Source organism: Scyliorhinus torazame, chromosome 27, assembly GCF_047496885.1.
Source record: "Scyliorhinus torazame isolate Kashiwa2021f chromosome 27, sScyTor2.1, whole genome shotgun sequence".
Lineage (NCBI taxonomy): Eukaryota > Metazoa > Chordata > Chondrichthyes > Carcharhiniformes > Scyliorhinidae > Scyliorhinus > Scyliorhinus torazame.
The window spans coordinates 16,330,701-16,344,301 of NC_092733.1; the positions used below are offsets into that span (position 1 = coordinate 16,330,701).

At 55.4% G+C, this 13,601-nt stretch overlaps 1 protein-coding gene across 1 annotated transcript in view; it reads right to left on the bottom strand.

Moving 5' to 3' along the window:
- farsa (phenylalanyl-tRNA synthetase subunit alpha) overlaps positions 1-2,782 on the bottom strand; it is a 49,696-nt gene extending 46,914 nt beyond the window's left edge. The window contains exon 1 of the mRNA XM_072491024.1: positions 2,613-2,782. Coding sequence (XP_072347125.1) covers positions 2,613-2,753 — 141 coding nt within the window. The 5' untranslated portion in view covers positions 2,754-2,782. The remainder of the gene's footprint in view (positions 1-2,612) is intronic.
- Positions 2,783-13,601: the final 10,819 nt, after the last annotated feature.

Consider the following 13,601-nt stretch of genomic DNA (forward strand, 5'->3'; position numbering starts at 1 on the left):
TCATCCCTCAGATCGCCCCCCATCCCTCAGATCCTCCCCCCCCCCCAATCATCCCTCAGATCCTCCATCATCCCTCAGATCCCCCCCATCCCTCAGATCCTCCCCCCCCATCATCCCTCAGATCCCCGCCGATCATCCCTCAGCTCCATCATCCCTCAGACCCCCCCCCCATCATCCCTCAGATCCCCCCCCCCCATCATCCCTCAGATCACCCCCAATTATCCCTCAGATCCTCCCCCCCAATCATCCCTCAGATTCCCCCCCCATCATCCCTCAGAACCCCCCCCCATCATCACTCAGATCCCCCCCATCATCCCTCAGATCTTCCCCCCCCAATCATCCCTCAGATCCCCTCCCATCCCTCAGATCCTCCCCCCCAATCATCCCTCAGATCCATCATCCCTCAGATTCCCCCCCCCCATCCCTTAGATCCCCCCCATCCCTCAGATCCTCCCCCCCATCATCCCTCAGATCCCCACCCATCATCCCTCAGCTCCATCATCCCTCAGATCCCCCCCCCATCATCCCTCAGATCGTCCCCCCAATCATCCCTCAGATCGTCCCCCCAATCATCCCTCAGATCGTCCCCCCAATCATCCCTCAGATCCTCCCCCCCCCCCATCATCCCTCAGATCCCCCCCCCCATCATCCCTCAGATCCCCCCCCCCATCATCCCTCAGATCCCCCCATCATCCCTCAGAACCCCCCCCATCATCCCTCAGATCCTCCCGCCCCCCATCATCCCTCAGATCCCCCCCCCAATCATCGCTCAGATCCCCACCCATCCCTCAGATCCTCCCCCCCAATCATCCCTCAGATCCCCCCCCCCCATCATCCCTCAGATCCCCCCCCCCCATCACCCCTCAGATCCCCCCCCCATCATCCCTCAGATACATCATCCCTCAGATCCCCCCATCCCTCAGATCCTCCCTCCCCAATCATCCCTCAGATCCCCCCCCATCATCCCTCAGATCCATCATCCCTCAGATCCCCCCCCATCATCCCTCAGATCCATCATCCCTCAGATCCATCATCCCTCAGATCCCCCCATCCCTCAGATCCCTCCATCCCTCAGATCCCTCCATCCCTCAGATCCCTCCATCCCTCAGATCCTCCCCCCCAATCATCCCTCAGATTCCCCCCATCATCCGTCAGATCCCCCCCATCCCTCAGATCCCCCCCATCCCTCAGATCCCCCCCCATCCCTCAGATCCCCCCCCCATCCCTCAGATCCCCCCCCCATCCCTCAGATCCCCCCCCCATCCCTCAGATCCCCCCCCCATCCCTCAGACCCCCCCATCCCTCAGATCCTCCCCCCCCATCATTCCTCAGATCCCCCCCCAAATCATCCCTCAGATTCCCCCCCCCATCATCCCTCAGATCCTTCCCCCCCCCCATCATCCCTCAGATCCTCCCCCCCCCAATCATCCCTCAGAATCCCCCCATCATCCCTCAGATCCATCATCCCCCAGATCCCCCCCCCCATCACTCAGATCCCGCCCCCCATCCCTCAGGTCCTCCCCCCCCCCCCCCATCATCCCTCAGATCCCCCCCATCCCTCAGATCCACCCCCCCCATCATCCCTCAGATCCTCCCTCCCCCCTCAGGTCCTTCCCCCCCCCCCTCAGATCCCCCCCCCATCATCCCGCAGTTCCCCCCCCCATCATCCTTCAGATCCTCCCCCCCAATCATCCCTCAGACCCCCCCCCCATCACTCAGATCCATCGTCCCTCAGATCCCCCCATCCCACAGATCCTCCCCCCCCCAATCATCCCTCAGATCCTCCCCCCCATCATCCCTCAGATCCTCCCCCACCAATCATCCCTCAGATCCCCCCCATCATCCCCCAGATCCCCCCCCCATCACTCAGATCCATCATCCCTCAGATCCCCCCCATCCCTCAGATCCGCCCCCCCCCCCATCATCCCTCAGATCCTCCCCCCCCAATCATCCCTCAGATCCCCCCCATCATCCCTCAGATCCATCATCCCTCAGATCCCCCCCCCCAATCATCCCTCAGGTCCTTCCCCCCCCCATCATCCCTCAGATCCCCCCCATCCCTCAGATCCTCCCCCCCCAATCATCCCTCAGATCCCCCCCCCACCATCATCCCTCAGATCCATCATCCCTCAGATACGCCCCCCAATCCCCCCCCCCGAATCATCCCTCAGATCCATCATCCCTCAGATACGCCCCCCAATCCCCCCCCCCGAATCATCCCTCAGATCCCTCCATGACTGACCCACTCCCAGTGGACAACCCCATCCCTCAGATCCACCCCCCCATCATCCCTCAGATCCCCCCCCCAATCAACCCTCAGACCACCCCCCATCACTCAGATCCATCATCCCTCAGATCCATCATCCCTCAGATCCATCATCCCTCAGATCCATCATCCCTCAGATCCTCCCCCCCAATCATCCCTCAGACCACCCATCACTCAGATCCATCATCCCTCAGATCCCCCCCCCCATCCCCATCATCCCTCAGATCCCCCCCCCCATCCCCATCATCCCTCAGATACGCCCCCCAATCATTCCTCAGATCCCTCCATGACTGACCCACTCCCAGTGGACAACCCCATCACGAACGATCCATCCCATCCCACTCACGTCTCCCAGGGTCTGCAGACTCTTGACGGCGCCCACCAGCAGCTGGTGGTCGAGGCCGAGGCGAGCGGCCAGCTGCCCACTGTCCAGACCGCCGCCGTCCGCCTCCTGCAGCCGCAGCAGCAGCTCGCGCTCGGCCGCCATCTTGTGTCGTCAGCCAGCCGCGCGAGCCCGGGCATGGGGAAAGGTCCGGAGAGAAAAACACCCGCCCCGGCAGCGCCATCACCGAATAAACACTTCCTGAAGCAGCCGCACGGCCCCCGCACCGCTCAGAGCTAATTTAGGCGCCGGTTTAAAATATATATTTACCTCCCTCCCTCTCCCATTGGCTGGCAGCCCCGTCACGTGACACCGCCCTCACCTGTGCCCCTCCCCCCCACCAACAGCCACCTGAGCTTCACATCCTCCCATTCCCAGCCTGGCACACTCAGGCAGGGGCGGAGGCCATTCAGCATCCTCCCATTCCCAGCCTGGCACACACAGGCAGGGGAGGAGAACATAAGAACTAGGAGCAGGAGTAGGCCATCTGGCCCCTCGAGCCTGCTCCACCATTCAATGAGATCATGGCTGATCTTTTGTGGACTCAGCTCCACTTTCCGGCCCAAACACCATAACCCTTAATCCCTTTGCTCCTCAAAAAAACTATCTATCTTTATCTTAAAAACATTTAATGAAGGAGCCTCAACTGCTTCACTGGGCAAATAATTCCATAGATTCACAACCCTTTGGGTGAAGAAGTTCCTCCTAAACTCAGTCCTAAATCTACTTCCTCTTATTTTGAGGCTATGCCCCCTAGTTATGCTTTCACCCGACAGTGGAAACAACCTGCCCGCATCTATCCTATCTATTCCCTTCATAATTTTATATTATGGGAGCTCCCCCCCTCCCGCAACCCCCATCCCTCGCCTCTTGTATGTCCTCACTAGCGGCGGCTCCAGCTCCACATTCTTATTTTTGACCGGTCACCCACAAGCAGGTAAGGTATAACACCCTGAACTTCACCCCCCTTCTTGTAGAGGGCAGCCTTTATCCGATTATACCCAGCCCTCCACTTGGCCAGCTCCGCACCCGGTCTTGGTAAATCCAATGCTCACTCCACTCCCAGGAGGCCACCTCAAGATCTTCTCTTTATCCAGGAACCGATGCAGCCTCACCACCATCATGCTTGGCAGCTTCCCCCACCTGCGGCCTCCTCCTAAGTGCCCTGTGAGCTCGATCCACCTCAAGGGGCCGGTCAAAAGTCCCCTCCCCCATCAGCTTCTCCAACATGCTCGCCACAGACTTGGCGGCCGCCAGACCTTTGATGCCTTCGGGCATCCCAACAGTCCTCTGATTCTGCCTCCTGGAGCACGTCTCAAGGTCCTCCAGCTTCTTTCTCAGCCTTTTCTGGCTGCCCATCCCCATCCCCATCTCTGCCTCCAGCGAGGTCAGCTGATCCTCCTGCTCCACCACTGACTCCTCCACCTTCTGAATCGCCAGGCCATTAGCCTCCTGCCTCTGCTCCACCTACTCGGTCGCTGCCCAAACCACTCCACCACCTTGCCCAAATCCTGAAGGCCTCTTTCCTCCACAGCTGGAATTTGCCATTTAGAAACTCCACCAACTGCTCCATCGACCACTGGGAGGACAGCACTGCCTCCTTGCCCTCCGCCATCTTCACCTGTGTCGCACCATGTTGCTAATTGTGTTTCTCTTTATTTGGCTCTGAATATGGCGGTCAATATGGTCGCCTTCCTTAATTCTAATTACGTTTTGCTCTAGAGTTGCCAGGTATCTTTCGATACCGCCACAAGATTCAAACCGAATACTGATCAAAGACTCGATACACCAGTTAATTAGTTCAAAGTCAAATGCTTATTTATTTACACACACAGTTAAATATAATCATGCACAAATATTACAGGCTAAACTATCACTACTGCTAAAGCCTATACTTAGCTTCGGGCGCCCACTCAGTCAGAGGAACAATGGCCGTTGTTCAGCTCTGAGGCTGCTGGGGTGGAACTGGTACGGGATAACAGCTAAGGTCGTCTGTCTGGTAGCGTGCGTTGACCTTGGACTTACTTGTTCTGGTGCAGCTGTTGGGCAGGTCTCTCCTCGGTGAGAGCCGGAGCCAAGAGAACGATTCTCTCTTGGGGGATCCTTCTTATACCCAAAAGGGGCTTTGCGCACTTTTGGGTGGGCCTTGAACTTGGCCCCAATTAATTGGGCCGTTTCTCGATCGTTCCTATCGATTTCCTCCAATAAAGGGGTGGGTGCCCTGATGGCTGGGCGTGTCCTAGGTGGCCGTTGGCCTGCTTTGTTCTGGTCTCCTCTGGCGCTGGGCTGTCTGCCTTAGTATCGGTTACTCAAATGTTACTCTTTTGTCCCCGGAGATGGGCCATTAGTATGCTAATGGGTTTGCAGTTTTGGTCTTGTCTGGGAGCTGCGGCTGCAATATGCAGACAAACCCTGAACCTGCTTGCTTTCTCAGTATTGTCCATTTTCCCTGCAATCTTTGCAAAGTGTCCATTTTGTAATCGGGAAGTGGCCATCCCAGATGGCTACAACCACAAAAATGTTCCTACTCCAACTGTGCTCACTTCCTCTTGGCACCCCTCGCCCGATGAGTCATACAGCAGCTCCACCAGAGGACTATTACATTCTCTGGGCACTCGTGCACCTTTTGCCCTCAAACACCACACAATTCGGGTGGGGAAGGACCTAAAGAAATCCACCGCGAGGGGGAGCCACCAAACATGTGTGCCGCCCCGACTTTCTGTGACCACTACCTCGAGACGCTGCTGGATGCAGTGGAAGATCAGAGGGCGATCCTGTGCACTAGATGTGGCCACCGGCATCCTGCCAGCACAGTGCTGAGGAATTGGCGTGAGATGGGCGTTGCGGTGAGCGTGGTGGGGCAAACCCCCACAGACGGCCGAGCAGTGCCGCAAGAAGATGCACGACCTGACGAGGGCAGCCAGGGTGAGTACACCGAGACGTGCCCCTGGCACCACCCAACCCCTACCAGCCACACATGTGACCAACACCCCCCCCCCCCCCCCCCCCCCAGGAGTGTTGCCAAACCCCCCACTTGACCCTCATTGGCGCATGCGCCTGAGAGCCGCCGTTGACCTGGTTGACGTCCACCTGGGCCTCCTCCTGCGCCGGTCGGGCAGGCGACTCTGCAGCCTGAGCGGGTCCCACCTAGGCCTGCTGCAGCCTGTCCCTCTGCTGCAGCCTGTCCCTCTGCTGCAGCCTGTCCCTCTGCTGCAGCCTGTCCCTCTGCTGCAGCCTGTCCCTCTGCTGCAGCCTGTCCCTCTGCTGCAGCCTGGCCTTCTGCTGCAGCCGCTAATGCCGCAGCCGCTCTGAGCCGCATGCGCCGATGCTCCAACAGGGCCACATGCAGGGCAGCGGCTCCCGCCACGGTGGCCAATGCCGCTGGCTGGTGCCCAAACCTTGTGATCTGCAGTGGGTGGGGCTATACAATGTTTAAGGATGGTGCGTGCTCCCCTCCACAGCCAGGTGCCATGGGGTACATGTCTTTTTTTTTTGTTATAAATTTAGAGTACCCAATTTTTTTTTCTAATTAAGGGGCAATTTAGCATGGCCAATCCACCTACCCTGCACATCTTTGGGTTGTGGGGGCGAAACCCACGCAAGCACGGGGAGAATGTGCAAACTCCACACGGACAGTGACCCAGAGCCGGGATCGAACCTGGGACCTCGGCGCCGTGAGGCAGCAGGGCTAACCCAGGGGTACATGTCTGCCCCGGCTTGCTGAATGTGCCACATCCACGCATGCACCCAGACCCCTGGCCACACCCTCCGTCCTCCGCCCAGTACTGCCTGTCCCTCGTGGTAGCGCCATCGTTGGATGGCTATGCCCTCACTAGGGGATGGCACCCCTGGCAGGGTGCGGACCGATGTGTGGTGGCTGATGGGAGGTCTGCCCCTGTGGGGGTCCTCACCCATGGGCAAGTCCAGGGGCCGTGAGGGCGGACAGTGCCCGGGGACAGTGCCCATTAGCCTGGCCGCAGTTCTGGCGGCAGTGGCTCTGGCAACGCCTTGCACTGGCATGGCGGCTGGTATGTCGTCCACACGCTGCCCATCCCCCCCCGGGAACATGGAGGCCCCGCCCTGCCAATGTAGAGGCTCCGCCCCCCAGCATAGAGGCCCAGCCTTCCCACAAGATGGAGGCCCCACCACGTAGAGGCCCGGCGCCCCCCCCCCCCCCCCAGCATAGAGGCCCGCCCCCCCCCCATGAGATGGAGGCCCCGCCCCACCAATGTAGAGGCACGCCCCCCCCCCAGCATGGAGGCCTGGCCCCCCTCCCACAAGATGCAGGCCCTGCCACGCCAACGTAGAGGCCCGCCCCCCCCATCCCAGCATAGAGGCCCCCCCCTCGTCCGCAGCCCCACCCTTGTCCGCCCCGAGAGTGTCACGAGCGCAATACATTGGCCGCTCACCTCCTCTCCCGATTTTTATTTGCAGGTATGAACGGCGCCGGCGTGTGTCACGCTGTCGGGACTTCCATCCGGGCCGCAGAATCAACGGGACACTGGAGAATCGCAGGACTTTCCCCCTCGGCCGATTCTCTGGGCGGCACGGCACCATTGACGATTACACTGTTCACGCTGGGTGGGAGAACGGCAGGATGGCGTCGGACCGGTGTGGCGTGAAAAATCAGCGCAATCGAGGAATCTCCGACCCGGCGCATGGTAACAGAATCCCGCCCTATGTGTTGCTGGATACAAGGTGACAATTAATATGGTATTTTGTGATGAATGTAGGAAATTTTTAAAAAGGTTGTCTTATATATAATAATAATCTTTATTATTGTCACAAGTAGGCTTACATTAACAATGCAATGAATTTACCGTGAAAAGCCCCTAGTCACCACATTCCGGCTCCTGTTCGGGTACACAGAGGGAGAATTCAGATTGTCCAATTCACCTAACAACACATCTTTGGGGACTTGTGGGAGGAAACCGGAGCATCCAGAGGAAACCCACGCAGACACAGGGAGAACGTGCAGACACTGCATAGTCAGTGACCCAAGCCGGATCCCTGCCGCTTTGAAGCAACTGTGCTAACCACTGTGCCACCCTATCTTTTGCAGTAATGTTATTAAAAGTCTGGGTTAAGGTATCTGTTGCAGTAATACGTTTTTGAAATCCTGGTTTAATATACAGGCAGACGATGTGGCTGCAAATAGTGCAATTACGATGTTGTGAAAGTGGGATAATCATTCGTTTTAACTATTCACTTGTGTATAAAGAGATGCCTAATGGAACTTTGATATGATTGCTAGAAATTCCCTGGAGATTAGATAATTTGAGGCATTGTGTTTAGACTTAGGTAAGCAGATCATGGAATCTGAGTGGGAGAGAGATGATGTAATTGATGGGAGGAGCCAGGTCCGTATCAAGCAGTTTTGACAGTAGGAATTCTTAAGTCTGACAAAGACAAAAGGATTTGCAGTTTGTGTCAGAAAAGGCCTCTCTAGGGCAGCACGGTGGCGCAGTGGTAGCACTGAACTCTCACACCGCTGAGGTCCCAGGTTCGATCCCGGCTCTGGGTCACTGTCCGTGTGGAGTTTGCACATTCTCCCCGGTTTGCGTGGGTTTCGCCCCCACAATCCAAAGACGTGCAAGGTAGGTGGATTGAACACACTAAATTGCCCCTTAATTGGAATAAATGAATTGGGTACTCTAAATTTATTTAACAAAAAAAGAAAAGGTCTCTCTGTTTACTTTTCTGAAAGAAAACCTCGGCACAATAGTGCAGCAAGTATCCCTGTGTTTGCTAACTTTATTTACAAGTGATTTTTGAACTGTAATGGGGTTTGCTTAATTGGAGATAGAGAAGGTATAAGTTAGTAGTTAAAAGGTTTCCTTTTATTTTAAGAATTTATTAACTTTTAAAAACTAAATAACTAAAAAGCTATTTTCTATGATGTTAATGTGGTTATGCCTGTGTTAATAATAACGTTTGTTTAAGTATCAATGATCCCTATTTGTCAGTGGAATCACTCCTGGAACTAAGTACCCTTTCCTCACAGTTTACAGATTGAAAAATTGTTGGGGTGTCTCACCCGGTTTGGGGTCTGATACCGTAAAAATTTACATTGAATTTATACAGCATGGAAACAGGCCATTCAAACTGCTCCATGCTGTACACAATCCTCTCCCCGCACTACTTCCTCTCACCCTATTAGCCCTTTTTCTATTCCTTTAATCCTTAAGTACTTATCTAGTTTTGTAAGGGCCTCGAAGAATCCAGCACGAGTTTTAAGGATACAAAATAATAACGTTTATTTACTATAACAATATATACATAACAGTAGCAGTAACTTCCCTTGCTACCTTCTCCTTCCTCCTGGTTCCTGGACTGGCCAGCTTATTTATAGTAGGAGTTTCTCCGCCCCCCTCATTGGGGAAGTTCATACTCCCATAGGATTGTGGGATAGTCATTAGTCCCCAGCCAATCGTCAGTAGGCAGGTTATAACATCCCTCCCCCCCAAAGTCCAAGGAATCCACCGTAGGACCTGGCGAAGGAAGGCGTCAAACTAGTTTGGCCGCAGGCCGGACGCCATTTGCACATTCGCCGCTGGATCAGGCGGCGTATAACGAGACGGAGACCGGCGCTTCCGTGATGAACGGCGCGGTTGTACATCCACGGCCTGTGGACCCGAGGATTCCCCCTCTGATTCATCCTGTGTCTCCATCTCGGAGTCAGAGTCTGCTGCCTCCGTCATGTCAGCGTCTCTGTCCCCATTCGGTCCCGTCATGACCTGCGCAGGCTTCGAGTGAGGCACCAGTGGAAGATTTGGAGGACTACCTTCCCTTGTTTCTGGTCTTTGCGGCTGTTGAACTGAGCACCGGGGGCGGGGAATCTTTTGCGGGGATGATCTTCTGGACCGGACGTGGTCTACATGTTTTCGCTGGAGACGACCCTGGGCTTGCACTTGGTACGATATAGGGCCCATTTGGCGAAAGATTGCACCAGGAACCCATTGGGCACCACCAGCAAAATTCCGCACGAATACTGGGTCACCGGGCGCAAACTGCCGAATCGGACGATGCCGAGACAATCCCGGTCCCTGCCGTTCTTGTGTGCGGCGTACATTTGCGCCAATGTCCGGGAAGACCATATTAAGGCGGGTGCAAAGTCTCCGGCCCATTAGGAGTTCTGCGGGAGCTACCCCAGTCACTGTATGGGGGGTGGTCCTGTGCGTAAACAAAAACCGAGCAAGTCTCGTGTCCATTGATCCGGAAGACTGCTTCTTTAGGCCTCTTTTGAATGTTTGCACTGCACGCTCTGCCAACCCATTTGAAGCCGGGTGGTAAGGGGCAGTGCGGATATGGCAGATGCCGTTCATCTTTGTAAACCTAGCAAACTCCTCACTCGTGAATGGAGTGCCATTATCCGTGACCAGCACCTCGGGGAGGCCATGCGTGCTAAATGATAAACGCATTTTTTCAATTGTTGCGCAGGACGTTGTCCCCTGCATCTTATGCACCTCCAGCCATTTGGACTGGGCGTCAATTAGTAGAAGAAACATGGATCCCTGAAAAGGGCCTGCAAAATCTGTATGTAAGCGTGCCCAAGGCCACCCTGGCCATTCCCAGTGATGTAGGGGCGCGGCCGGCGGAAGCTTCTGATGCTCCTGGCAAATGGAGCAGTTTTGGGCCACCTTCTCAATGTCGGTGTCGAGGCCTGGCCACCAGACATAACTCCAGGCCAACATTTTCATCTTGGTCACGCCCGGATGCCCATTGTGCAAGTCTGATAATATCAGCTCCTGGCCTTTTTCCGGGACAATCACACGTGTCCCCCACAAGAGGATGCCGTCTTCCACGCTGAACTCTGACAGCTTGGAGGAAAATGCCCGCAACTCGCCTGGGAGCTGTCTATGCTGCCCACCATACAGGACTATGTGCCGAACCTTTGACAGGACTGGCTCCGCCTGGGTCCACTCACGGATCTGTGATGCCGTGACAGGCAAGGTGTCCATAAAATTTAGGGTTGCGACCACCTCACCGGTCGTGGGGGTCGACATGGGGCCGGTCGATAAAGGCAATCGGCTCAGTGCGTCGGCATTTGCTATCTGCGTACCTGGTTTGTGCTCCAGAGAATACTCATATGGAGAATACTCATATGCAGCAAGCAACAAAGCCCAGCGCTGGATCCGTGCAGAAGCAATGGGCGGTATTGGCTTATCCTCTCTGAAGAGTCCCAGCAGGGGCTTATGATCAGTCACGATAGTGAAATGGCGGCCGTACACATACTGGTGGAAGCGTTTCACCGCGAAAACCACTGCCAGGCCCTCCTTCTCGATCTGCGCGTACTTCTTCTCCGCTGCAATCAATGTGCGGGAGGCGAAAGCTATCGGTCGCTCGGCCCCGTTCTCCATCTTGTGGGACAGGACAGCCCCAATACCATACGGGGATGCATCACATGTGACGAGCAAAGGCTTTCCCGGATCATAGTGGGTTAGTAACCCAGACGACGACAATTGTTGCTTTACCCGCCGGAAAGCGGTTTCTTGCGGCTGACCCCAAACCCAGGTGTGATTTTTCTTTAGCAGCAGGTGTAAGGGGGCCAGTGTAGCTGCCAGATTGGGGAGGAACTTCCCGTAATAGTTTACGAGACCGAGAAAAGAACGAAGATGCGAAGTGTCAGTCGGGGTGGGGGCATGTTGAATTGCACGCACCTTCTCTGCGATGGGGTGCAGACCCTCGCGGTCCACCCGATAACCTAGGTAGACTACTTCTTTTGCCTGAAATACGCACTTTGTGTGATGTAAACGGACTCCAGCCTCCGAAAAGGCGTTTAAGGACAGCCTCCAGATTTTCCAAATGCTCTTGCTCCGACGTCCCTGTAATCAACACGTCATCTAGGTAGACAGCCACACGTGGTAAACCTCTCAAAATGCCCTCCATAACACGTTGAAAAATTGCGCAGGCAGAGGATACTCCAAAGGGCAACCGTGTATATTCATACAGGCCCCAGTGTGTGTTAATTGTTACATATGGTCGGGAGGCAGGGTCCAGCTCCAACTGCAGGTAGGCGTGACTCATATCTAATTTTGTGAATGAGAGTCCGCCTGCAAGTTTCGCGTAGAGATCCTCTATGCGAGGCATTGGGTATCGGTCGAGTCGGGAAACTGTATTCACTGTAAGTTTATAGTCGCCACACAAGCGAACTGTGGCATCTGGCTTCATTACTGGTACAATTGGTGCTGCCCAGTCAGCAAAACGGACGGGCCTGATAATACCCAAACTCTCCAAACAAGTGAGCTCCCCTTCTACCTTCTCGAGCAAAGCGTAAGGCACTGGGCGCGCCCGGAAATAGCGCGGCATGGCTCCTGGTTCAACTTGGATACGGGCTACGGCCCCTTTTATTTTCCCCAGACCAGGCTGGAATACCTCTGGGTATCGTCCTAGCACCTCAGTCAACCCTCCAGAAACTGTTTGGAGGATGTGCTGCCATTGCAACCGCAAATGGCGCAACCAGTCCCGACCCAACAGGCTGGGCCCATGGCCACGCACTACGATAAGTGGGAAACGCCCCTCCTGGCGTCCATAGACAACAGGGGTCATTGTAGTTCCTGCAATGTCCAGTGGTTCTCCCGTGTAGGTGGCCAACCTGGCCTGTGAGTCAGTTAGTGTAAGGGTCTGTATACCCTGCTTGATGCGGTCGAATGTCCTCTAGGCGATCACGGAGACCGCTGCGCCAGTATCCAACTCCATCTCCAGCGGGTGGCCATTGACCCGTACTGTCACCTTAATGGGGGCCACACGGGGAGCTGCCACACAATGCAGCTGCAGGCAGTCATCCTCCGTCTCCACATCCTCAGGAGTGGTCGCCGCAGGTTCATCCACATGGAAGGTACGGCCTCTGGGCTGGTCCCAGTTACGGCCCCTGGGCTGGTCCCAGTTTCGGTCGGAACGACGGCGCCTCTGGCGTCCCCAGGACCGCCGTCCGTGACGGGGTTGGCGCCTACAAGTCTGACACGGACATGGCTCCTCATCCATTGGCTCTAGAGAAGGCTCCCTTCGGGGAGGAATGTCCGATGGCCACTGGCGTCGGTCTGGTCGTTGCCTCGCCCAAGTGCGGGGGGACGTTTTTGGGCGGAAAGGGTTGCGCCCCAAGGCATGCACTTCCATTCCCTGTAGCTCCTGTACTCCTCGCTCTGCGCTCTCTCGGGACGAGACTATTTGTATTGCCAGTTGAAAAGTCAATGTTGGCTCCGCTAACAACTTTCTCTGGGTGGCCGCATTGTTAATACCGCAAACCAAACGGTCGCGTAACATTTCTGACAAGGTCTCACCATAGTCACAGCATTCCGCAATCCCGCGTAGCCTGGATAAAAAAAATCGGCAAGGGATTCTCCAGGGGTCCTCTCAGCGGTATTAAACCGGTAACGCTGGACTATCGTGGACGGGGTTGGGTTAAAGTGTTGCCCCACTATAGTCACAAGTTCGTCAAACGTTTTGGTGTCCGGCGCAGCTGGGTACGTAAGGCTCCTAATCACCCCAAACGTATGCGGCCCGCAGGCGGTGAGCAATATGACCACCTGGCGCTCGTTTTCAGTGATATTGTTTGCCCGGAAATAGTAACGCATCCGTTGCGTGTACTGGTTCCAGCTTTCCAGCGCAGCATCAAAAACATCCAAACGTCCGTACAGAGGCATGGTATAATAGAAAACAACTTCCAACCTGCATCCAAAAAAAATCCAGGGAGGTGGCTTCAGCAGTGTAGACAACTATTCACTTTAACCTTCGTCGCCAGTTTTGTAAGGGCCCCGAAGAATCCAGCACGAGTTTTAAGGATACAAAATAATAACGTTTATTTACTATAACAATATATACATAACAGTAGCAGTAACTTCCCTTGCTACCTTCTCCTTCCTCCTGGTTCCTGGACTGGCCAGCTTATTTATAGTAGGAGTTTCTCCGCCCCCCTCATTGGGGAAGTTCATACTCCCATAGGATTGTGGGATA